We start from the raw sequence: 23,381 nt of genomic DNA on the forward strand, positions 1-23,381 counted from the left end.
AAAAAATTTAATGGGGCCATCGAACTGCAGTCACCACTTACCGGGGCGAGCGGTCGCAAACTTTGGTAATTGCAGTTAGCAGTCGCAGAGTAAGACCCGCGAGCAAGCAGTTGATGTTATTGTCTAATAATCATTAAGAGGAGAAAAAAAAAGGAGAGGAAAAACACTTTTCAAATTTTTAACTATCAGAAATGGGAAGGTAGCCCGATAAAAGAAACAACTTACCCACCTACCTACCAAGCCACCTTATACCTTTCCTACCTTGTCTGGTCTATCCAGCCTCATTCTCATATCAATTGAGTGAGATATAACACCGTATTTTACGATGTTCATACTGGTAAGTACATCTGGCCTGAGACCTCACGATGGGGGCGACGTTCAGCTATCAAGGGGGCGAAATGATATAAAAAAAAACAAAAGGCTAAATTAATGGGCTGGGCGTCTGACCAAAATTCATCGGGACTAGACCAAGATTGCGGACTTGGTCCAAATCAAACCGGCTCAGTTCGCCAAGCTGAGCATCGATGCCATAGAAGACAATTTAAACGAGAAATACTGCAACAAAGTAAGAACAGCAACCCAACTACTGTCTTTAGAGGCTGCCTATCTGGTAAGATCTCAACGGCTAAGATTATCAAACACGCAAAACGTACTCTAGGTTATTCAAAAAGTGGGACTCTGCATTTGCATGTACGATCTGTTATGGGCTTCCGAGGGTCTCATAGGTCATGGCGACGGTCTCGTGAATGTCAACGGTGAGCATCTAAATCTACCTTCCACCTAGCCAACCAATGCGGGTGTCGGTATATGGCCACTGACAATGTTGAGTTTGGGACGACTAGTCGAGTGTCGCTTGGTCATATTCAGGCCATTCAAGGGAGAGGTTCTGTTCGCAAGGATAAGTCGATGTGTTAAAGACGGTATACACTGTTCGTATTGCTCCCGTTATACTCCTGTTCAAACCACAAGATGAGGCAACTGCATGGTATGCTGACCCCGACCACCCAGTGCGCACCGACTTCTTTGATGACATATTTGTCCCCTTTGACGAGCTGCCCGAGGGAGCAACATTGTAAGTGATGTCGAGCCCTAACTTAACGCCCCATGCCTATCCAGCGGTGGTGTTGACACAATAATCCGATAGCGACCATGACCAGTCTCTCTGGGTATGGCATGTGGAGGACCAAGAGATGTACTACGACATCCACGAAATGGTCCGATTTCGCGTGAGCTCCGAAGAGTGGCATGACCAAACTCCCACAAAACCTATAGAGGGCAGTGAACTTCCGGAGAAGAAGCCCCCTTACAGTATCACGGGCACCATGAAGGAAGAGGGCTTAGGTGTGTGCCTTTGGTGGGGCGATGACGGTGGTGGCGTTGCGGAGGAAGAGCAAGGTGAAAATGGCGATATGGAGGTAGATGGATAAGTGCGCCGGCTTCTATGCGGAACCGAAAATATGAACCGTTCCTTGTGCGAGCCCTCATATATCACACGCCAAGTCTCTCTAACAGCCTGTCCTCCACGTCATCAAGGACTGAGTAGTGCTCTATGACGGCAAGGTTCTCGGCCTCGGCCAGGAACTGCTTGTCGGGATCAACGCCTGGTCCGAACATCTGAGGGGCCTGAGGACCCATCTGGCCCATCTGCTGAGCCATCTGGTTTGCAGCTAGTAGACGTGGTCGTATCAGCAACCAAATGCGGTGACTTCGAGTAACAGATGGGTGACTAAGGGGGGGCATAAAAAAAGAAAGAAAGAAAAAAGAAAGGAAACTTACCATTGTCGCTGCCCAGCAAAAAGTTGAACACAAACTGCAGGCCAAAGATACACAAAAAGTACCAGCTGATACTGGACATCCATCGGGGGTCCATATCACGAGTCGCAACACCAGCCTGGAGCATACTCTTGAACTTGACAGTCAATGGGAATGGTAGTTTCACTGTGGGAAAGTCAGCAAACCAGCAAGCACTTTTGCGTCTCAACCTTGCAAGTCTATAGGTTGGCAGGTCTTACTGATGACGTAGCCGCTGAAGAAAGCATTGATCCAACTCATGATGAGGGTGTTGGGAACTATCATAGCCATGTTGTTCTTCATCATGCCCATCATGCCCTCCATGGCGTTGGGATCCGTCATCGGGTTCGGGGGTGCCTGGCCACGGTTCTCGGGGGCCTTGAGAAAGGCGCCGGACTCGTAGGCCGAAGCCAGGGTGTCACGACGCGTGTTGAAGGACCGTTTGGACAGAACATGGTAGTTGCTACGCACGTTGATGCCGTGTAGCAGAGACCGCTGCTCGCGCATCGCCTTGGCGTCGACCTTTTTGGGCGCAACAGCCATCAGAACTGCCGCATAGTGCCGGAGCATGCCGGTGAGAATCTACAATGCGCATTGTATCGGCCTTGTCAGCGTGCGAGCTCCTAAGAAGAAAAATAAATGACGGTACAAGCTCACCATAACCACCGTGATGGGGCCCAATATCCAGTAGCTATAATAGTCCAAGTCAGCTTGAGCCCAATACTGCCTGAGACACGAGATACAAGAGGCACTTTGGGAAAGCAATACACGTACAACAACTGGGGATCCCTATGGATCGTTTGAACGGGAACTTGCGCTGCCATTGTCAGGCTTTTCTGTTTGGTCCCTAGGGCGTCGCAGCGATAGAGAGGGGTGTGTAGACTATCTTCTCCTCAAAATGGTGTATCAATGAGGCGGAGAACGAGGCTACCGTCAGACGCAACAGAGTCTCTAGCGTGTACGCCACATGAATGGGCGTGGATGAACATTGCGATTAAGGTGCTTGGGTGGATCCCGCCGATAGGATATCGTTTTAGGCAGTACGATGCCCCTTTACAGCGGTATGAGCGCCGAACCCCCGCCAGCCACCAAGCAGGGCTACCCTGTACTAAATGTTATACAGATTTAGAACAGGCCTAATTACCAGGAACAGTAGGTACCCAGACAAAGCTTACTCCAATCCGACCACGTATTCGAGGTTTCGACAGCAAAAAGGAAGGACAAGCCAACCTCAACTGGCTACTTCCAACTTTATCACATCACAAGACAAAACGAAGCAAAAAATCGACTTTCTGTTTTTTATCACAATGGCGGCCCAAGAGAAAATATCGGTCTATAACACAGCTGGTGAGCACATATTCCCCTTGTTCTCCTTTACAATTAGCACATCTTCGACCTGCCCTTGCCCTGTTCCCAGTCATCCTTGCTTTCCTATGCTAACTGCCAACTTGCCCACGCACTTTCAAGACCTCAAGAATACATCCGACGATGCCATACCCAACTATCTTAACTCGCTCAAGTTCAAGCAGTCGCACACACTCACAGACGTGCGTCTAGCACTTGGCTATTCAGCCTTTGCCATATCAGCCGCCTGTTTCTTCTGGGACTACAAGCTGGGCTTTGACAGCACCAAATACTATACGGCTGCCGCCGTCGCCCTCTATGCCGTCTTGAATGGCGCTCTCACCTTGTGGGCATACTTCGTGGAGAAGAATATCATCTACGTTGGCACTGCGCCAAGCGGTGAAAAGGTTCGTTTCTTGGACTAGAGGAGATGACCACACCAGATCTGCGCAAAACGTTGCGGCCACTGCTAACACGCCAGCTGTCACTCAGATCACCATAGCCTCCAGCGTCACCAAGTACGACCCTAGCTACCGGCTCACCATCACCATAGTCCCCAAGGGCGCTTCCAAAGGCCAGACCATTGAGGTCGCTCGTCCTTTTTCAGAGTGGTTCGACTCTGTTGGTCACTTCATTGCTGCACCTTTCCAGACGATGCTGGCTACTTCGGTGCCGGCGATAGCCAAGGTCGATTCCAAGAGGCTCGCAAGCATCCCCTCTGCTCAGGCAGATACTTCGGCACCCAAGGAAGATGGTTACAGTGCCGAGATGTTGGACGCTATTTTGTCGTCGTCTGGATCAGCGACGGGTGCAGACCCCACCGGCTCTGTATCAGCCAAGAAGGGGGGGAAGCGCCGCAAGGCGTGAAAATCTCAAAATTAAAGCAAAAACTGGGGAGACTTCGTGGCATGGGAATTTTGTACACTTAGACTGGCGGTCTTTAGTCACATAGCGCAGGATTGGTTCCAAAGACGGCGTTATCTATCGAGATTTTGCTGCTATATTACTGCTAACGGGTGTTCGCTGCAAGCTTTCAGCGTCTCCATTATGTATTTTCTTCTTCAAGCCGCCAGCCTCGCCCAACTGCTCCGCGCACTCATGGCAGATTGTCGAACTTCCCTGACTGGATCGCCACAAGCAGTAGCCAGGACACGAGAAATCTGAGCCTTATACTGCCGCAGGAGCTGCTCGTCGAGCTTCTCGGCGAGGTCCTGGAGCAATTGCAAACTGAGCCTTCGGCAGAGGGCCGGATTGCCAGAATTCACCGTACGTGCATTCGAATCAGCCGGCACTGCCTCTTGGTCAGGAGGCGGCTCCAAGCCGGAGCTCACTGTCGATATGGCTCCTGATATGACTGCTTTTAGTTGGTCCTTTAGATCATCAGGCTTATTGGCTAGGATTTGACGAAGAACTTGAAGAGCTGCCTCGACATCGGCCAAGTTTTTGGGCGATGACACGCCGGCAATGAGTATGCGCATGATTCGATCAGTGTCCTCGGCGTATACTGTAAAGTCCATGTGTTTCATGACATGGACTACGGCGATGGCATTGACAATGCCTTGAGGCCTGTCTTGCGTTATGGGGAAAGACAGCTCTAGTTTCGGCTTCACCACGCAGATGTAAACCCACTGCTCAGACAGAGGCCTCAGAATCGCGTGGTTTTGCAGACTCAGTTGACTTTTGGCTGCCAGTAGCACTTCCAAGCGTGGAGCCATTTGCAGCCCATGCTCCCCGAGCGCTGCTGGAAGAGACGCGAGGACCTTAACCAGACCTTCCACATCTCTGTCACGTCTTGCTACAGCTCCAGCAGCGAACCCTAGAGCTCTTGTGTATTGCTCTGTCCGGATGCTGTTTGGTGTTGCCGAAGCCTCGGCCAGGCCTTTTTCGAGCATTTCACGCAGCGCATCGACGGTTGCCTTCCACACATCCCGCTGTGGCCCACTAACCGTGGTCCTTGGGAGCCATTTATTCGCCAACAAGGTCAAAAAACGGTCACGAACCTTTTGCGTCCTCACAGGGAAGTTTTCTGCGGCCGATATGTCGGCCACAATTTGCTGCTTGAGGGATTCAGACGCGAACTAGATGGGAGTTAGCACCTGATACGCTGTTGAGTGGTCCAGGGTAGAACAAAGGGAAAGATATAGAAGGGGGAAAAAATTGTATCTTACCATTGAAGCCATAGGTATTGGGCGCAAGCCCTGTGCAACCCCGAGAGACAGCACATTGGTTCGCCCGTCATTTTCGGCACTTAGGTACGTGCCATGTGCTCCTGTATGCGACTGGAAAAGTCCATATACCTCGTCGGTGAGCGATAAGGCCTCCTGTTCTACCTCCTCTAGGTCACGAAGGACAAACGTGGCCATATCACCAAGCTGGTGAAGGTAAACGTCCTGAAGATCCACATCCCGGGCGTTGGCACTGGAACCAGGCCCGGGATTTTCTAGGGCTGTCTCCGCAGTGGGAGCCGTGTGTGGACTGAAGTCAGGCCCCAGTCCCAAACGACTTTGCGCTCCCATATCCGATTTGGTTGCTCTCTGGTAGAGGACTGATGTCAAATAAAGCGCACATTCGAGGTAGTCGCGGAATGCATCACTGTTGCCGCCCCCGTACTCTACCGACCTGTCATTTTCTGGCTTTGATGCGGCTTCTCCGGTACTTGCAGGTTTTCCAGTGACTGCAAATTCAGGGTGGCATCTGACAAAGTCCGAAGTGCAAACCCTCCAGTCAGCATTAATCAGGCTCAGCCTCGCGTGAGTAGGTTTAGAGCTGCAAGTGTCTCTGTAGTGCAAAAGAGCACTGAAAATGCCGGACAGCGTGATGGTTGAGACCTCGAAAGGCACGGAGTTGTCGAGGAAGGAGAACAGAAGTCGTAGGACAGAGCTCGTGTAAAGATACAAATGCTGGACCGGATCACCTAGCTTGGGTATCTCTGAACAGCCAATGTATGATAGTCTTAGGACCAGCGTCTTTAGCATTGCAAGTGAATTTCTGGTCGGAGGTCTACCCCAGACGCGATCCTTGATTGTCGACAAAGCTCTCTGGAGCATCAATGCATACCCTGCAGTGTATACTTTGACAATCTTCCGTAGCGACGCCACTACGATGTCTGCCAGCTCTTTCCGAGCCCCGCTGTCCGGGGAAGAGGCGAGTTGAAAGATGTTGATAACCCGATCAGAGATCATAAAGCAGACTTGCTCGCACTGCGCCTGGTCACACAAGAGAGTCTGGTTTCCAGCCTCTTCTTGACTGACTTGACATATTAGAGCTGCAAATCCTTGAACTACCTCTTTGAGGACGGCGACATTGTCGGCATCTGGTGTTTCTTTATTGTTTTCCCTCCAGAATCGACTGAAGATTGCATGGAATGGGTCCCGGATTTGTGAGTCGAGCTTGAAAAGATTCTGCAATTGGTCTGTGGAGGAATGTATCTTGGCGGCATCGATGACTTGCGAGCGGGCATCCAGAAGGTCCCTGGCGAGGCCAATTAGCGCTGTAGCATGCTCGATTGTACGAGGCTCTCGCAGATTCTTGTTGATGGCTTCAATGACTCCAGGGAGAAGCAGAGCAAATGGCCTAGCGTGGACTTCCATGATGCTTCTAAGGAGGAGTCCTGCAGGCTTGGTATAGCTCGGATTTGCCAAGTCATCCAAGGAGTCGCTGAGAACCATGTCCACAAACGAAGATAGTGCGCTGACTTCGCGTGTGGTTTCTTGCGGTTCAGCCAGAGGGATTTTTGCCAGCTTGAACGAAATAACACGCATGACATCCAGAGTGCAGTCGATGGACTCTTTGATTTCGCCGTTTCGAACCTCGTATTTGAGAGACGTCCAAAGCTGTCCAGTATATGGCCCGATGCTCTGGGAAGGGAGCGCATACTGATCGAGGCATTGCTTGAGTGTTCTCAATATGTCCGTCTTATGAAATATTACAGGTCAGTCAACAGTTGGGAACACAGCCTTACGGGGGTGAGTTGATGGCCAAAATACCTTGACAGGAATGCTGATAGCATCTCCCTGATCCAGCTTCTGAATCAGGAAAGGGAAGCTCAGTCGGGCGAGCTTATGGCTGGAGGCAAAGCATGCTCGAATAGAGCTCTTCAGGTCCTCAATCGTGACGCCACTTGGAGTTGCCGTGCTCCTTAATGATATAGGAAAGTAGGCCGAGAACGTCTTGAAGATCTCATCATGAACATCTGCAGAGAAATCGAACAATTGCACGAGGCTCTGGATTATTTTGAACCATTGTATCAGGCAGTTTGGATCCCGTTCATGGCCACAAAGCTGTAGGAGATCGATGGCGATCCCTCCAGAAGTCCCATAGACATGTTGCAACTGGCTGGAGATGGCCTCGTTCTCCAGTAGGCTTTGGATGAACTTGTATATCTCTAGGCGTGTTTGAGGAGTCTGCAAGCGAAAGTCATCTCGCATTGAGACAATGCTCTGGATGATGTTATCGGCCATTTCTGGTTTGAAGGCCTTCATGGTGGCCAACTGTTGGAGGGCTTTGGTAGCCGCCATGATCCCAGCCTTGTGATCAATGCTGTAGAGTCTCCCGAAAAATGTGATAAGCAGATTGACTTGTAAAGGCAGCTGGTTAGCATGGCCCGGGCAAAACCCCTATTATCTGCAGAGATTAATAACCCATGGCATGTTTAATTCACCTTGATCGGTCCTCAGTAAGTTCTTCTCCAGCAACAGCAACGTGTCCGCCAAATATTCCAGAGCTATCAGACAGGATGACGGTGGTTGTTAGTACTGCCGTTCAACACATCACTAGCGCATGCTGCTTTTGGATGTGTACCTTTAGATCTTGTAATGACGCTCAGGTCAGGCTCAGGACCTTCGCCATTGTCACCTTGGGACTCGGAGTCCGACAACGCTGCAGGCATCCACGGGTCAATGGACTTGACCCAGTTCAGGATCGCCGTGCTCTTGACAGAGGCATTCTTGATGGCTTCAGTTGACTTGTTAGTTACCACTACCATAAAGGTCAATGCACCGGAAACTACTCACCATCTGCTGTTTTGGCAGTAACATGTTGCCTGGTGGTCGCTTCATCTGCCAAGACGTACTGGAGAGCCAGCCCCTTGAAGTCCGCCATTTCCGGCCTCCAGAGAAACCGAGCTCAGATTAACAGCCTGGAACAGTGACGGGAACAAAGTATGAGGACTCAGTGAAAATGCGGATCTTGCGATACGGTTGTTGACGTGGTTCCTGGACTCGTCAAATACACCTCATGCGAGTAGGTGTACGTAGGCAGCCGGCACCCACTATGTTTACCTAGGTAACGTAGGTAGTTAAGTAAGGTACTTTGAATCTAGACTCTAGATCTAGAATAATAGTAAATTGATAGTCAAGGTACCTGAATTAGGTAGTAGAGCTCTTGCAGCTGTTGTCTGAGCACGTGGCCAATAGAGTTCCCTTGTGACAGTAGGGTACCCAAGACAGACGACTTAACCTAGTCGGACCCTCGCGAGGGGCAATGACTACTGTATTATATCGTGCAGTGCACCGAGAGAACCGACACGGTGGCAAGGTCTTTCTGTCGATTGCACAGAAAACTTTGTACAATACTTGGCACTCCTAAATGTCGAAAAAGGGCAATTTTGTTTTGGAGGTGGTTCAAAGTACTCAATACCACTGGCATCCAAATTCATCATGTCAGTCAAGCGACTGTCATAGGTATGCCGAGCAGCACCGTTGGCCCCATGGCGTCCCGCTATCGGCCCCCGTCTACGCCTCCCGGACCTGGCGCCGACAGGGTTCTAGGGTCGCAATTCTCCATACCGAGCAGCATGACGTCGATTTTTTGGTGGGCGGTGAAAGATAAGAGCCACCGATAAGCCTAAAAGGGGCGCGGGGTGAAGAAAAAAACAGGAGGGGTCAAATTTTCTGCCACTTTTGCCAGGACCAGAGGGAAGGATTTACGGAGGAAAAAAAAAAAAAAAGGGAAAAAAAGGAAAGGTTAAAAGGGGGATCGCGCGTCAAGGGACCAAGCGCCCAGCGTCCATAGAGGTACATTGGGTTCGTATATTACCTAACAAACAAAAAAAAAAAAGTTGAGGCCCTGGAATCAATTAGCCGCCTTCTGGCGGGGTGCATGAAAAACACCTCCGGTACTATTCAAAAGGAAAGAGTCATAGAAGCATTGCAAATAGAGATTATTCTTGCACACAAGACCTGATCCAGTGTTTGTTTGTCAGATGGCCTACACGTGCAGAGCAGAATAAAGTAGACGGGAAAAGGTAAACCTCAAGCCCCCGATAACCCGAAATTCCTGAGATGTAACTCCTGTTATATCTGACCCCATCAAGTAAATGTCGCCATATCCAGAAGGCTGATCAACCACCCACTAGACGGACACAGAGAGACCCTCGCCTTGTTGCTTTCCTTGCAAACACCAAGTGTCCGCAAGGTAGTACGATTGCGGTTTAGCCCTGCTTCTCGCTTTGGAATTCCGACCATTACTTTTGCATTTGAGAACATGGATTCCACCACAGAAGTACCGAAAACCTGCAAGGTTGTCACAGCAGAGACCATTGCAAAGAGTCTCCTAGAGGAGGTTAGATCGCAAAAGGGGACAGATTCGAAACCTTATCTGGCTGCTTTCCTGGCCAACGACGACCCGGCCGCTCTTCAATATGCCCAGTGGTCCAAAAAGACTTGTGAAGAAAAGTGCGTGCTCCCTTTTTTTGACCCATGCTGTAATTCCAAGTCTCGCCCGGGGTCAAGTATTGACGGACTAGCTGGTGAAACAGTGGGTTTGAATTTGACCTGCGACAGGTTGGAAAGGATGCGCTGGAAGAGGAGATCATCGCTGCCAATGAGGATTCCAAAGTAGACGGCATCATCGTCTACTACCCGATCTTTCCGGGCAACCCCACGCACGACAAGTACATTCAGGAGACAGTGGCTCTTGAGAAGGACGTTGAGGGCTTGTGCCACAAGCACCTCTACAACATGTACCACAACGTCAGGTTTCTTGACCCTCCCACCAACTCCAAGAAGTCGATACTGCCCTGTACGCCCCTTGCAGTCGTCAAGATACTTGAGCACCTCCAGATCTACAACTCGATTCTGCCGTATGGGAACCGTTTGTATGGCAAGACCATCACCGTCATAAACCGCTCGGAGGTCAATGGTCGTCCACTGGCGGCACTTCTGGCAAACGACGGTGCCAAGGTCTACTCTGTCGACGTCACCGGCGTGCAGCTGTTCACCCGCGGGCAGGGTATTCGGCAGCCACGTCACCAAGTCCTCGACAAGGAGGATTGGGGACTCAAGGAGTGCATCCCACTCAGCGACGTCATTATTGGAGGCGTCCCTGTCGCTGAGTTCAAGATCCCGATCGAGCTCATACGCGAGGGCGCTGTCTGCATCAACTTCTCGTCCTTCAGAAACTTTGATGGGCCTGCGGTGAAGGAGAAGGCGTCTATATACGTCCCGTCTGTCGGAAAGGTCACGATTGCTGTGCTCTTGCGGAACCTAGTAGTAAGTTGACTGCAAACCCCCTTCGCGAATATTGATCCCCTCAGGGTCAAAGCTAACCATTAGGGTCAGCGCCTCATTGCCAACCGGAATCCAGGTGTTGAAGCGGCAGCATCAAAGTCATAGTCTGGTGCGAGTGACAAGGTAGGACGATACCAGGCAAGCAAGCCTTGGGAGACAATAAATTAGAATGTGAAAATCACCAATCATGTAGTGGCTCTGAGAGCCATTCGGATAGAGATATGGAATTTTGCCCGTATCAGTGCTACAAAGAACAAGGGGCTAGAATGACGAAGATAAAAGACTCATCGGTGTGTGCCATTTCATCTATAGCATGGCAGCGTGAAGGATCATCTCTACAGTGAAGGTAGAAATAGTTGATATGATGTTGGGCTCATTGGATGCGGAAGACCAATGTAACTACCTAGATGATGGCAAGAACCATCGTGATTTGAGTATGTACTCTTTCCTAAGTGTTTGATGGCGGGCAGGATGTGGCACCATAAACGCGCTCAAACGTGAGCGTTTTTTAATTCTTTTTTTTCCTCCTTCTCTTAGATAGTTGTGTTATAATTCGCCCAGAAATGTCAGGACGGGGTACCTTTAGGCCTGGGTGGTAGTTGTCGCATCTAAGTCTCGGGTTGGAAAGCACTACATGTTCTAATATACGGTACTATACATATAGATGAGAGTGTAGCCATGCTCGTTGTGTATCCCAATGAGTTGGCAGTGCAGTAGAAGTTAAAGCTCGCAATCCCTGCAGCGAATAGAAGGGCTTGGTTAGCAAGTTGCATTTTCGGATAACAAACGGTATTGCCAGCCATGCTACCAACGCCAACGCTAGTCCCGGTTTTGTTGTTTCCACCGACCGCTGCGCTATCGCCAAAACCTCGATGCATAGTTGGGCTTACTTACTCGTCATCATAGAGATGGTTGCAATTGCTGTCGCATTCATCGAGATAAAGGGAGGAAGTATCTAGGCCGACCACCCTATGAGGGGCGATACAATCCCCGAAGCAGTCCCTGTAGCGTTCTCCAGCAACGGTGGCGGTAAGGGCGATAGCGAAAACAGCGAGGATGGCAGTTATGGAACGCATTTTTAGATTAAGAACCAACTATACTTGTGCTGGCGATGATTTTGTCAGGATGCAAAATATCCAAGCAAATATTGTAAGCCATCGAAACAGGTAGCACTATGGCATATGGGACGGAATTTTCAACCTTGGACGTATTTACCGTTATAACACGTACACCTACTTGAGGAAGAGTAATACAATAATAATATAACAAGCAAATGAAGAGAAGGGGGAAAGCAATAGACGAAATAATAATGACGTACCAAAAATAACGACAAATGAAGGTGGTGGAAGAGAAATTGAAACATGGAATTACGGGGCGAAGGCTGCGGTTATAAACTTGTTGTCTTCCCAATCTCCTCTGCCAAAGAATTCGTTATCATGAAAGATGCGCAAGGCTCCCTGGGGAATGCAAGTCATTCTTATACAATGCTTACGCTTTGACTTGATATGATCAACCCAGCGTTGTAAAATCAATATTTTATATGACTTAAAAATGTTAATTATGGCAATGTACGGGGTAAGCGATAATGTATCCCGAATAGGGTTTCCATGATCTCTGTAGACCGATATTTATAGCACATCTAAATGCTAAAGTAATGTCATACCTAAGCGCATGGCTCTGATGTGAGTTTATAAATACCTACATGTATGACTCCAAAGCAGACAGGGAGGTCAGGTATGCCATCTTACACGATTCGGTGCACCACTTACGATCTACAAGCAATATATAACAGGTGAAGGTTCAAATTTGGGAGATCCGGGTGCCTGGTGGCCAGCCAAATTCATGTTCGCGTAGGGATATGTATTTAGTAGCTTGAGTAGATCGCCGAATCGCCATCATACATCATCATAACATGTGTGCTGCAAAGGCTACGGTTGGTAGGCAACTTTGTCCCCCATAAGTTGCTAAGGGACAGTGAAGCACAGAACCCACCTAGACTTGCCAGACAATCAATGGACTTCGTACGAAGCATGATGATACAGTGCGTATTTGACAGTACTTGCCACAGTGGGCCACCCGTGGCAGTGCCATTCGTCGCGTCTCCACCAAAAATTTCACCGCCTACCCCACTCTCTACTGGCGCCGCCATTTTCGAGAAACTCCGGCCTTGCCTCTTTGCTTTCGCAAGGCCGTCCTGTAACTCTTGTCGACATTTACGGCGCTGTGCCCTGACGGAACTTATCAGTCAACATGGTATGCATCTCACAACCCATCCAGATTCGTACTGCCGCCGATTCAAAATCTGACCAACATTTTACCTAAAAACAGCCTCAGAACGAGTATATCGAGAGGTGGCGCAAGCAGCATGGGTTAGTATCTACTCGAGCAGGGAGGATAAATCGTGGAACCGAATCACATAACTGACTCCTCGTTGACACTGGAATATAGTGTGCGCTTGGACCATGAGGAGCGCGCGCGCAAGAAGGCCGCCCGTGAGGAAGGTCACGGCAAGTCGGCCAAGGCACAAAACTTGCGGGGTCTGAAGGCGAAGCTGTTCGCCCAGGAGCGCCGCAAGGAGAAGATTCGCATGAAGAAGGCCATTAAGCAGCACGAAGAGCGCAACGTGAAGGGTGCCGCAGCCGACAAGGACCCCACGAACCCTGTTCCGGCCTATCTCCTCGATCGCAACACCCCCAACACATCCAAGGCGTATGTACAAACCAGGAACACATGTACTCTGCAAAGAGTCGAATATCCCACTTCCCCTGTCTCGTTTATAGCTGCTAAAAAAACGATACGGGATTCAGGCTGTCATCTTCCATAAAACAAGCACGTGCAGAAAAAGCGGCCAAGTTCTCGGTGCCAATCCCGAAGGTCCGTGGTATTAGTGAAGAGGAGCTCTTCAAGGTGGTTCATACAGGAAAGTCCAAGAGGAAATCATGGAAGCGCATGGTCACAAAGCCCACCTTTGTGGGACAGAACTTCACAAGAAGGTCAGTATAATCTTATGTGGGTAGTGGGAATCGACAACCATACTGACAGAACGACGGCAGAAATCCAAAGTACGAGCGCTTCATCAGGCCCATGGGTCTGCGGTATAAGAAGGCTCATGTCACACACCCCGAGGTGAGCATCATATTGGAAAGCGCCCGAATAGACTTGGGTCAGGAGCTAACAGATGTATAGCTAAATGTCACCGTCCATCTTCCTATTCTTGGAGGTACAGTACCATCACATTCAATCGCTTAAACGCATCTTATTTCTCGATACTGACCTCCATTATAGTCAAGAAAAACCCGTCAAATCCGTTATAGTAGGTTTCTTTTAATTTTAATTTTATTCTTTTGGCTGTTTCGGTTCCATATATGTAGGAGTCTTACTGACAAGCATCTAGCACTCAACTTGGAGTCCTCTCAAAAGGAACCGTGATCGAGGTTAACGTGTCAGAACTTGGTATCATGGCTGGAAACAAGGTTGCTTGGGGAAGATATGCCCAGGTTACCAACTCGCCGTAAGTTCAATGCCTCATTTTTCATCTTATAGAGTTGAGCCTAACGATTTTCACAGGGAAAACGATGGTTGCGTCAACGCGGTTCTCCTTGTTTGAGCAGAATCATTCACTGCTACCACTCTGCTGAATTCTGTGGGATTAGCAATTGGTAGAACCGCAGATTTTGACTCTATGAGCGAGTCCGAAAAGAATAATAGCCAAGGTTTATACGAAGCATTCGGCCTCCTGGCTCACAGCTGTTTCTGTTTCCATTATGGAAGGCAACTGGGATTGGAGTCAGTTTGGACTTTTATTAGACGGCGACCAGCCCCCCAATATGACGTGGCTGTCAAATCACATATGCAAAAGAGAGCTGGCTGTTGCAAAAAGCTAAAAGGTCAGAGCCACCGGGAGACGGGCCAGGCCATTGGAGGGGGTTTATGAGATCTATGGCATTGTTCGCAAAGCCTTGCGTCAAGGAATAAACTAGTGCTAGACCTATACTAGAACCAGTCTAGTCTACAAGTATTTGATTCATTGAGATGAGACTGGACAGCTAAACCTCTTCTCTGAAGAGGGCCTCTCACAGGTATTATCAATGATAGAAGTCTTGTCAATTGATGGTCTCTAATGATTATTTCATATAAATGGGCAAACTGCCATCTGGTCTAGACGCTAAACCGGTGCGGTATGTATCTACGAAATACTTTAGTTGAGTTCAACGCCCCGAATTAAAATGGACCCAAGCAGCCATGTGACAGTCACATGCAAAAGAATCTGATGCACAATCTGGGGGATTTTGTGGGGCACCCCTGTTCTGCAAAGTAACGTGGATTGATGGAGGTGATTCCTTTTGGGTACCGCGGCGCGGCACCTGCGCCCGCCAACCTCGGGCCAAAAGTGATGTAAGAGAGACCTTTGAAGCCATCTAGTCTCATCTCACTGACGGACGAACCACGAGGTCCAACAACCCCAGCTAGATCAGATTCGATAGCATTGCTGCAATCAGCAAGGGCTTGATTCTTCTCTTTGCGACTAGAATCGCACTTTTGGCATCTGTTTTTTTTTTTTGTTTTTGTTTTTGTTTTTTTGGATTGTATAGGAATTGCTTCGTAGTCATTCTTGGTTGCGGGTGGTTTACTTGTTTCGGCCGTTTCCTATTAACGGTCGCTCGGCATTCACGAGGATAAAAAGCATACAGCCCCCAATATCTACCCCGACGGTTTCAGTATATTGAACGCACCGGATCAACCCCAACAGAGTCGCTTCAGGACAACCCCGTGCATCATGGCTGCCGCTATCCAAAGCCTTCAGGTTCGTTCCTCTCCTCAGCAAGGGCAGAACAAACCAGGCCTAGGGTTGGGCCTTTCTTTACTGATCCACATCACCGTCAGGCCTCTCTGGAGCGGATCATACTAGACCCTCGTTACCATGACATCCTCGCCGTCGTCAAGGGCGCACGCAATGGTGCCGTCTATGGCACCAAAGTTCGCTTCCCCCACGCGCTGGTGTACGTGTGACGCGGTCCTCCTTGCCCTCGTCGGCAATTCCCTCAGAGCAACCCGACCCTGTGAAATTGCTAACGGGGAAAGCGGATTGTGTTGGTGGACAGCATGATATTACTCTTTCGGTCAGGGACGTAAGTGTTACCCACTTGAAAACATATCTCTTAGCCCGACTCAATTCACCCTCTTTTTTTTTTGTTCCCTTGTATCTTTTCTATCGAAACAAAAAAGAGAGAGAAAAGAAAGAAAGAAAAAAAAAAACAGAGACGTTGGACAGAAATGGTTTCATTTCCGGAAGCTGATCATGACGAACCTGTTTCACGCGTCCAACCAGATTACGGGAGAAGCTCTGGCTCGTGTTCCGCGCAACGCGAACGCACGCCCGTAACTTGGCCAAGTTTGTCACCATTTACAAGTTCACCTGCTTCCTTTTGAAGCACTACGGACCCACGCCAGGCAAGGAGGGTGAGTTCTCCGCCCGCGACGATGGACCGCACCCCCGCGAGCGTACATGTAGAACGCCTCTAATTAACCAATCAACCGGCAGGCCCATATGACACCTTCGTGGCCGGCATGCTCGGCGGCTACCTCGTCTTTGGAGGCCGCTCGAGCCGCACAGGCAAGATCAGCAGTGTAAACCAGCAGATCGTCGTCTACGTGTTCGCACGTGTCGTTCTTGCCCTGGCCCGCTTGGCAGTCAAGCCTGGCTTCGGACTGCCCGTCGTCTCGGAACCTGGCAACTCTGCTGCAATCAGCTACTATGCCTGGCCCGTATTCGCTGCCACGAGCTGGGGACTTGTCATGCACCTGTTCCGGTACCACGCCGCCGAACTTCAGCCCAGCCTGAGGAGCAGCATGACATACTTGTATCTGCAAAGCAATGAATGGGACGGCCTGAGGAACTTTCTTTGGCATAACAAATAGCACTTGACTTTCTTCACTCGTCGAATGAAAACGTAGACATCACATGAATACATATAACTTTGTCCAGCATCTGCTCGGCTGCAAGAATCAATGTTGCTCAATGCTATGCGTCTGCACAACCTGTTGCGACAGGGATAAAAAGACACATGCTTCCAATCCATTGTTTGTACAAATGAACCAAGTTCCTGGCCGTTACAATTCCATGATAAGCGTCGGCCAAGGTACAACGTTCTCCAGCTTTTGATTCCAAAATCACTACCGCAACAACCATAGCAAAAGCAACCCTTTGTAGGGTGCCAACAAGGGGTATATACACTCAAAAAAGAGAAGAAAAAGAAGAGAAAAGAGAAGAAAAACAAGAATCAGAAAGAAGAGAGCGAGGACAAGATCGGCTCATGTCAGATATGGTATTCGTACCCCGGCTTGATATGTCAAAGCTTACCCAGTCCAGGAATCCGGTCATTAAGCCCATGTAGCTCAGTTGAAAATGTAATGCCAAAAACATGGTTAGAAGATGAATTATTTTCGTGTTGACAAAGGAGAGATTTTGGCACAGCCAGTCATGGGCGGGCGTTGGTGTTCGATTGTTGATCCATTCGGCCGTCACTCGCCACCACGAAGGCCGCTTTCGCACTGGTCGGGTCGGGTCGGCACCCGTGATGGGGAACCAGGCTAGAGAGTAGGCATCCCTCGGGATCAGTGCCTTGGGCTGTGATCGACCGATATGTCCGGCAGAGTTGCTAGCTGTTCCTCGGAAGACCTTGATGTTTTCTTCAAGCTCCGTAGAGATCGCCGATTGTATAGTCTTTGGGACCTAACTGTACTAGCAAACGGCCACACGTGGATTTTGCTCATAAATCTAGCGGTATCCATTGGCTCTCGGTTGCTCGTATTGAACCCCAGTCATTGTGTCGGGCGGTCCAGGTATTCCATTGTTCAAAGACCTCAGAGGTGGAAGCTCTTGCCTGAGAGAGGTCGGTCGTCCATACCCGTCACTCCCGTTCTGCGACGATAAATTTGGCAAAGCACTGACACTATGATGTGAATTGGACGCTGTTGCCAACTCGTTGCGTAACTGTGTGTTTTCGCCACGAAGCGCCATCACATCTCGCCTCATGGCTTCTAGCTCTTGATGGAGACTACCATTGGTCTGGTGCATGCTGCGAATCGTGTCTGCCTGTCTCTTGTGTTCGGCGATGGCTAAAAAATAACGGTCAGTATTCTAGTTCGCCCCTCTGGGTTGTGCGCTCCATCAATAGAACGAGGCTTACCTTTTGTCAAGATCTCCCATTTGGAGGCTTTGGACCCACGTTCCTGTGGCATGAGGTCACGGAGCTCTTCAAATAGCTCCTTCATTTCGGTCCGCCGCTTGCGTTCCGCAAGCTTGTGACTCCGTCGCAGTTCTGGCGTCCGGCTGTACGGCTGCGAACCTGGAGCTAGACCGGCAGCATCCCCCTGGAGCTCGCCAATCTGTTTATGCTGTAGTGTATGATGATGGACAGCGGGATATTCATTGGAAAAGCGCTCCGACTGGTGGAGGCCGTCATCCAAATGGCGCTGGCCAGGCGGCAGTCGTGATTCTGTGGTAAATTGGCTACTCGCCAACGACTCAGCAACGCTGCTTCTGCGCGAATCGACCAAGCTTTGACTGGCAGAAGGCAATCTTTGGATCTCCTCTTCTGGAAACGCCCATGCTTGTCCTTTGGTTGGCTCGGCGGCGCGTGCTATGTTGCCCGTCGCCGGTCCAGTGATCGCTGGGGCCGTACGAGCAATTTTGGGGTGAAGGTCTGGTGTCCTGTCGTTGCTCGGTTGGTATCCGTTTGAGATTCTGTGAACTGACAAGCTGTCGAGGTGCGCGGGTCGAGGATTCCGTTGCTGCAACAGGGCATTTTGTATAGACGTCGTAGACGGATTGTGACTTGTGTAGGGTGAGTTGCCTAATCTCATATCCCCTATACCTTGGTTCAAAATTCTGCTGTCCACGCTTTCTCTGCGAGACACGGGTTGGTCGAGATGATCGCCATTCCAGTGGTTGCCATTTGGAACTGATTCGATGGATTGTGGGCGTTCGTGTCTTCGGTGGTCAATGCTTGCTGGGGTGGTAGGTGAGACCATGGACGCAACACTCATGTTGCTCGTTGAGGGAGAAACGAGTGGCTGTGGCATCAAGTTTGCAGACGTATTGATGGGGGACGGCGATGGAGTGTTGCTATTTGTGTGGGCGGATGGCGGCGCGCCTGTCGAGTCGCGAGGGGTTAACATGCCTACGCCAAGGCAAGAAGTTGTTGAATTGTCTGAAAGCCAATACCGTTAGTCGACGAGTTAGTTAGGGAGGTGGGAGAACAGAAAGGATTATTCCACTTACGTTTACTATCCGTGCTCGAATAGTATGCAGAATCCCGGTTTTCCTCGGGTCGATTGAGGACGCCAGCTAGCCCTGCCGGCAGCTTCTGAGAAACTGGTCGCTGATCCATGTCTGCCATTTTCGCGAACCTGTTTGTTCGAGTTGTGAAGCAGGCTCATGTGATTGATGAACGACTGACGGGCACCAATTGCGTTGGCCTAAATTTCATGAGCCGAAAAAAGATCGATCGTCGAGTGACATTCCTTGAAACCCCCTTCGAGCTTCAATTCACCTCTTTTCTGTGTACCAAACAGCGGTACCTATGTATTGGCGACCGCCGGCAACGTGTCGTAAGCCTCCAACTCTGGCGATTGTCTGGCTGTTTAAATGCCAGTGGTGGTAAAATCGGCGTGCGCAGAGGTTCCGATCAAGTCCTCGACTATCTTTGGGAGCGGCCGAGAGGGTGGTGGGTGGCGGCAAACCGACTATGGAGAGTGCGGCCTATGCGCGTGATTGTGGGGAAAATCAGGAGTGAACGGCGCAGGTTGCGGCAAGCAAGAAAGCGGGTTGTGGGCTCTGCTTATACTTTTGGGGGACGATCGCAGGGAGCATGCGACAAAAAGTCACCCGGCTCGATCTGAGAATCACAGTCGGCAGACCAAAGGTACACCACTAATAGGTAGCATGGGGACAAGAAACAAAAGAAGAAGATGGAGGAAAAGACAAAATTAAGAACGTGATAAAGAGAGAGAGAGAGAGAGAGAGAGAGAGAGAGAGACAGAGAGAGAAAGAGGTCAAGAGAAGAAAATGAATACAAAGAGGGCCGGAGGGGTTCACACAGCGGGCGGCGGAGTCAGGGTACCAGGGGAGGTAGGTTGGGAGGTAAGGTAGGCTAGGTTAGGTAGGTAGGTAAGTAGGTAAGGTAGGTAGAAGGTAAGGTAGGTATTGTAGGCCGCGACTGTCTAGGTCTAGGTTTAGATCGAGGCCAGGAAGGTGGTACAAGGTCAGTCAATTACTCTAAGCGACAAACAAAGAGACAAAGAAATCGAGGCCCGCAACAGGGTCAATTGTCAGATTGAGTTGATGACGGCGTGCCTTTGCCCATCTCTCAACACAGCAAGACAGTTCCTGTGTGGACTACGTGGCTGGCGCAGTCCCATTGAGGTTTAGAGTGATCTGCATCGGACCAGACTCTAAACGTACATAGGGTGGTGGAAGAGAGGGGGAGGTCTAGAAGTAGAGAATTGAGACGTTGGTATGGCTTCCTCAGGTAATTGATTGACTGAGTGACTGGATGGGCGGGAACAGAACGAACGGGGCGGTGCGGGCACGGAAGCGGGCGAGTGTGTGGTGCTTGAGAACGTGGGTGTGGGTCCTGGTAGAGACAAGGCAGAACGGCAGTGAACAGGGGTCCACCTGGCTTTCCCGTTTCCCTCAGAAGGTGTGGTGCATGCGTTTCGTTGCGCGTGCTCCATAATACTACGTCCCCTTGCTGTACAGGATAAATTAGCGCTGTAAGGTAAAAAAGAGATTTAAAAAAAAAAAAAAAAAAAAAAGTTAAATACTTATTTCGCAGATGATCATCACATTTGGCTGGAAAAATAGCCAAGGTACATATATCAAGGCAGCTCGCTACTTTGGATAGCTAACTCACCTCGGCTTAGACTATGTACCTTGGTCACTTTCCCCAAGTACTGTAAAACCAGGTACCGGATCCTGGGATCAATAAAAGCCGATAGGTCGATCCATTCTTCAAAACGACCGAGGAACATAAGCCACCACGTTTTCTGGTCATCCAACTGCTGCCCAGCTCGAAAGGAGTGGCTTTGGAGGACAGGCTGAGGTGGACTTCCAGACGAAAAGCCGGGGCTAATGGGCGACAAGGAATCCATGCGCCCAGCTACTACTACTGTACGTGGTAAAATCTCATCACCTGTACTTCGTACGTACAGTAGGTACTTTGTACCGCACAGTAAATATTGCTTACTTTTAGCGTTACGAAGTAGGAAAAGAGGAGATCTTAACAGTGCCGATTACTGTATACTACGGTCGCAGGATTTCCGTGTGCATTGCAAAAGTTTCTAAATGCTTGACGTACCTTCAACATGCAGCTGCCAATTACAGTCACTGAACCCAAGCGGTATGTCAGCTAAGGTAGGTAGACTTAAGCTCGTCCATGCGCTCCCGGACATATTACTTAGCAGAACGGCCAACAATCCCACATTGATTGCACCGTATAGGGTTACTGTACGAATTAATTAGATTACAGTGGTGGTGCATTCTTATTAGCTAAGGATCGCTCATTAATCCCTGGAGCTCTTTGCGTGGCACTGCGACGTAGTACCGCGGAATATACAGTGGTACCATTGAATGTGGATGTGAACGATGTTTTTTGCGTGTTTGTGTTACTTCGTACCACGTACATCCTGCTTCCAGTCCCCTTCCTTCACGGCCAATCAAGTCTGGTTTATCTGATCCATTTACCTTCATGTACTATGGTACTCATAGTAACTGCAATACTGTAATTATAGATGTGGGTCTCGCAGCTGCTCTCCCACCAAGAAGGGGCAAAGATCCGAGATCTTTGTTTGCCATGCCGCATGCTTCGCCCGACTAAGGCATCTGGTCTTTTTGGTCTACACCACAAACAGCATGGGGAGGGGGGGGACTTTACCACGGTACTCTCAATGCCTCCCCTGGCAGAACAGTGTATACGCCACTATGGGCAACTGTGCGTCAACCCTTGGCTATGGCATGGATGCAAGCGGCTTCGATTCCCCTGTCCAGGGTATTTGCCTGGGTACGGAGTAGGAGCCTTTTTTTTTTCTTTTTTTTTCTCCTATTATTTTTCTTCTCCCATTTGTTACTGCGGCCAAATGCCACGCGATTTAAAAACTCTCCGTTCGGTTAGACTCCCAGTTTTAGTAGCGTGGTCATGCATCATTAGCTGCATTTTTACCAAAGCAGCATGTTGCTTTCGTAACATTTCCTTAGTTTACGAAGTATCTACGAAGTAGTTATTACCTGGGTAGATGCCTATGTGTACACGTTATCTGACAGTACAGCCTATTAGTTCTAGATCTAGACTTCGACTGCCTGCATAAGCAGTGGCAGCGCTCCGGGCCATCAACACTGAATCGGGAAGAACTTTGCGCAATACTTGAGTCCGTGGTGGTGGTGATGAGGGTAACGCCGAGGTCAACATCCTCTTTTTTTTATTTTTTTTTATCTGTAGCGCTCGTACGACGTAGAAGCAAAAGGGCCAACGCTTTACCTAGGTAGTCAATCACTCCTTTGTCAGCCTGGTAAATTATATGGCATGCCCCATTAAAACTCTCAGCAATCTCCCGCAACAGACCGGCCCCTCCCATTGCTGAACAAATTACTGGTTGCTACCGCCTGGCACCCAGGTACCTTATGTACGTAAGGTATGTAATCAAGGTACTTTTTACCTTGCGTACTGACTGCTATTACGGAGTAGGTAATGCCACTGTGGCTCGGACGTAGTACCGAGCAAATCAACACCCCACCCTCCACTTATGAAGTAACGAATGGCCGTAACGTCCAACGGTCCGATTGAGTCCTGGAGACACGCCTGCCTTTGCCGACGTTCAACCTACGGAGAACATCAATCATTTGGTGCAATAGTGGCATCACACCCAGCTCGGATATTCAATAACAGTAACGAGGTATTAACTGGCAAGCTGATTGTTACCTAGCTCGATTACCTAGGTAGTGCGCAGTACAGTAGGTTCTCATGGTGACAAGCAAGCTAAATGTGAATGGGATTGTTTAGTTCACCATGGCAACTGAGGCACACACCGCAAACTGCAACGCGCAACCCATGTGTGAATGATATCTACCGTACATATGTTTTCATCGGGTATATTAGAACCAGTGCGGGACGAGTTTACTTAGTTGGCGACGGTCGCAGATTGCCGCCCCGTCGGGTCCTAGGACAGCCTCGGTGCTACTGGTCAATAGGTATGATCGACCAACCACGGCAGGCTACGGCCAGTGCAAGTGCAAGTGCAGTCTAACTAGCTTACCTTAGCAAGCTTAGGTACACTCACCTGGATAGCCAAGGTAGGGCAGGTAATTAGCGTGTTTCTCCCCACGCGTTCGATGAACCCTGAACTTTGCGTTCCGTCGATTTCACCCTCGAGGCTCGATTGGCATGCCACCGAGAGTTTATGTGCCACCATTTCGGGTCGCTCTGGCGTGACAACGCACGCACTGCAATAAAAGGTGCCTCCCTACCTTGCTCCCACCGTATGTAGCGGCTGGGATGATATGTTTCACGGGCTTAACGACAGAACACATACCCGGGCAGAGCTGTTTCCATCTGTCATAAACTAACAGCCAAAGTCACGGCCGAATATCCGTCCTGTCTGCCTACATGAAAGCGATGAATAGTGCTCATGAGTTCCGGTGTGTCACCTGTCCCGAGCGACGCCACATCTGCTTTTGGCCTG

General features: G+C 49.7%; 8 protein-coding genes across 8 annotated transcripts; 5 read left to right on the forward strand and 3 right to left on the reverse strand.

Moving 5' to 3' along the window:
- Positions 1–47: 47 nt before the first annotated feature.
- Positions 48–2,728, reverse strand: PgNI_04994 (uncharacterized protein). The gene is made up of 7 exons (XM_031125035.1): positions 2,566–2,728; positions 2,449–2,482; positions 2,013–2,373; positions 1,777–1,938; positions 659–1,667; positions 464–565; positions 48–334 (listed from the first exon to the last, which is right to left on the reverse strand). Exons 1-5 carry the CDS (start codon positions 2,613–2,615, stop codon positions 1,489–1,491), a joined length of 786 nt encoding a protein of 261 aa, XP_030985667.1. The 5' UTR covers positions 2,616–2,728; the 3' UTR covers positions 48–334; positions 464–565; positions 659–1,488.
- On the forward strand, positions 326–1,427 carry PgNI_04995 (uncharacterized protein; the record flags this gene model as incomplete). Its single annotated transcript, XM_031125036.1, has 6 exons — positions 326–337; positions 467–565; positions 659–755; positions 843–929; positions 1,009–1,072; positions 1,145–1,427. 6 exons carry the CDS (start codon positions 326–328, stop codon positions 1,425–1,427), a joined length of 642 nt encoding a protein of 213 aa, XP_030985666.1.
- Positions 2,729–3,098: 370 nt separating the features above from the next.
- On the forward strand, positions 3,099–4,002 carry PgNI_04996 (uncharacterized protein; the record flags this gene model as incomplete). Its single annotated transcript, XM_031125037.1, has 3 exons — positions 3,099–3,138; positions 3,259–3,542; positions 3,628–4,002. 3 exons carry the CDS (start codon positions 3,099–3,101, stop codon positions 4,000–4,002), a joined length of 699 nt encoding a protein of 232 aa, XP_030985669.1.
- Positions 4,003–4,196: 194 nt separating this feature from the next.
- PgNI_04997 (uncharacterized protein) lies at positions 4,197–8,722 on the reverse strand (the record flags this gene model as incomplete). Its single annotated transcript, XM_031125038.1, has 7 exons — positions 8,497–8,722; positions 8,148–8,414; positions 7,936–8,088; positions 7,796–7,858; positions 7,122–7,711; positions 5,304–7,049; positions 4,197–5,213 (listed from the first exon to the last, which is right to left on the reverse strand). Exons 2-7 carry the CDS (start codon positions 8,233–8,235, stop codon positions 4,197–4,199), a joined length of 3,657 nt encoding a protein of 1,218 aa, XP_030985668.1. The 5' UTR covers positions 8,236–8,414; positions 8,497–8,722.
- Positions 8,723–9,274: 552 nt separating this feature from the next.
- On the forward strand, positions 9,275–11,850 carry PgNI_04998 (uncharacterized protein). The gene is made up of 5 exons (XM_031125039.1): positions 9,275–9,379; positions 9,491–9,809; positions 9,893–10,625; positions 10,695–11,382; positions 11,541–11,850. The coding sequence occupies exons 2-4, from the start codon at positions 9,619–9,621 to the stop codon at positions 10,746–10,748; spliced, it is 978 nt and encodes a 325-aa protein (XP_030985661.1). The 5' UTR covers positions 9,275–9,379; positions 9,491–9,618; the 3' UTR covers positions 10,749–11,382; positions 11,541–11,850.
- A 937-nt stretch (positions 11,851–12,787) lies between these two features.
- Positions 12,788–14,740, forward strand: PgNI_04999 (uncharacterized protein). The gene is made up of 9 exons (XM_031125040.1): positions 12,788–12,896; positions 12,972–13,012; positions 13,092–13,352; positions 13,451–13,636; positions 13,697–13,769; positions 13,830–13,863; positions 13,929–13,956; positions 14,038–14,154; positions 14,211–14,740. The coding sequence occupies exons 1-9, from the start codon at positions 12,894–12,896 to the stop codon at positions 14,248–14,250; spliced, it is 783 nt and encodes a 260-aa protein (XP_030985660.1). The 5' UTR covers positions 12,788–12,893; the 3' UTR covers positions 14,251–14,740.
- Positions 14,741–15,095: 355 nt separating this feature from the next.
- On the forward strand, positions 15,096–16,630 carry PgNI_05000 (uncharacterized protein). The gene is made up of 4 exons (XM_031125041.1): positions 15,096–15,447; positions 15,528–15,643; positions 15,973–16,103; positions 16,186–16,630. The coding sequence occupies exons 1-4, from the start codon at positions 15,421–15,423 to the stop codon at positions 16,560–16,562; spliced, it is 651 nt and encodes a 216-aa protein (XP_030984913.1). The 5' UTR covers positions 15,096–15,420; the 3' UTR covers positions 16,563–16,630.
- On the reverse strand, positions 16,605–19,690 carry PgNI_05001 (uncharacterized protein). The gene is made up of 3 exons (XM_031125042.1): positions 18,928–19,690; positions 17,834–18,856; positions 16,605–17,762 (listed from the first exon to the last, which is right to left on the reverse strand). The coding sequence occupies exons 1-3, from the start codon at positions 19,043–19,045 to the stop codon at positions 17,422–17,424; spliced, it is 1,482 nt and encodes a 493-aa protein (XP_030985627.1). The 5' UTR covers positions 19,046–19,690; the 3' UTR covers positions 16,605–17,421.
- Between the last annotated feature and the right edge of the window lie 3,691 nt (positions 19,691–23,381).

This window comes from Pyricularia grisea (genome assembly GCF_004355905.1).
Source record: "Pyricularia grisea strain NI907 chromosome Unknown Pyricularia_grisea_NI907_Scaffold_2, whole genome shotgun sequence".
NCBI classification, from domain to species: domain Eukaryota; kingdom Fungi; phylum Ascomycota; class Sordariomycetes; order Magnaporthales; family Pyriculariaceae; genus Pyricularia; species Pyricularia grisea.

Coding starts and splice junctions, on each gene's coding strand:
- PgNI_05000 (XM_031125041.1), top strand. CDS start 15,421: ATGGCTGCCGCTATCCAAAGCCTTCAG. Junction 15,448..15,527: donor CCGCTATCCAAAGCCTTCAG/GTTCGTTCCTCT, acceptor CATCACCGTCAG/GCCTCTCTGGAGCGGATCAT. Junction 16,104..16,185: donor ACCCACGCCAGGCAAGGAGG/GTGAGTTCTCCG, acceptor ATCAACCGGCAG/GCCCATATGACACCTTCGTG.
- PgNI_04999 (XM_031125040.1), top strand. Junction 13,637..13,696: donor GGACAGAACTTCACAAGAAG/GTCAGTATAATC, acceptor GAACGACGGCAG/AAATCCAAAGTACGAGCGCT. Junction 13,864..13,928: donor CCATCTTCCTATTCTTGGAG/GTACAGTACCAT, acceptor CCTCCATTATAG/TCAAGAAAAACCCGTCAAAT.
- PgNI_04998 (XM_031125039.1), top strand. CDS start 9,619: ATGGATTCCACCACAGAAGTACCGAAAACCTGCAAGGTTGTCACAGCA. Junction 9,810..9,892: donor AAAAAGACTTGTGAAGAAAA/GTGCGTGCTCCC, acceptor CTGGTGAAACAG/TGGGTTTGAATTTGACCTGC. Junction 10,626..10,694: donor TGCTCTTGCGGAACCTAGTA/GTAAGTTGACTG, acceptor CATTAGGGTCAG/CGCCTCATTGCCAACCGGAA.
- PgNI_05001 (XM_031125042.1), bottom strand. CDS start 19,045: ATGGCAGACATGGATCAGCGACCAGTTTCTCAGAAGCTGCCGGCAGGG. Junction 18,857..18,927: donor TTCGAGCACGGATAGTAAAC/GTAAGTGGAATA, acceptor ATTGGCTTTCAG/ACAATTCAACAACTTCTTGC. Junction 17,763..17,833: donor ATGGGAGATCTTGACAAAAG/GTAAGCCTCGTT, acceptor GTTATTTTTTAG/CCATCGCCGAACACAAGAGA.
- PgNI_04994 (XM_031125035.1), bottom strand. CDS start 2,615: ATGGCAGCGCAAGTTCCCGTTCAAACGATCCATAGGGATCCCCAGTTG. Junction 2,483..2,565: donor CATAGGGATCCCCAGTTGTT/GTACGTGTATTG, acceptor GGACTATTATAG/CTACTGGATATTGGGCCCCA. Junction 1,668..1,776: donor TTTGCTGGGCAGCGACAATG/GTAAGTTTCCTT, acceptor CACGTCTACTAG/CTGCAAACCAGATGGCTCAG.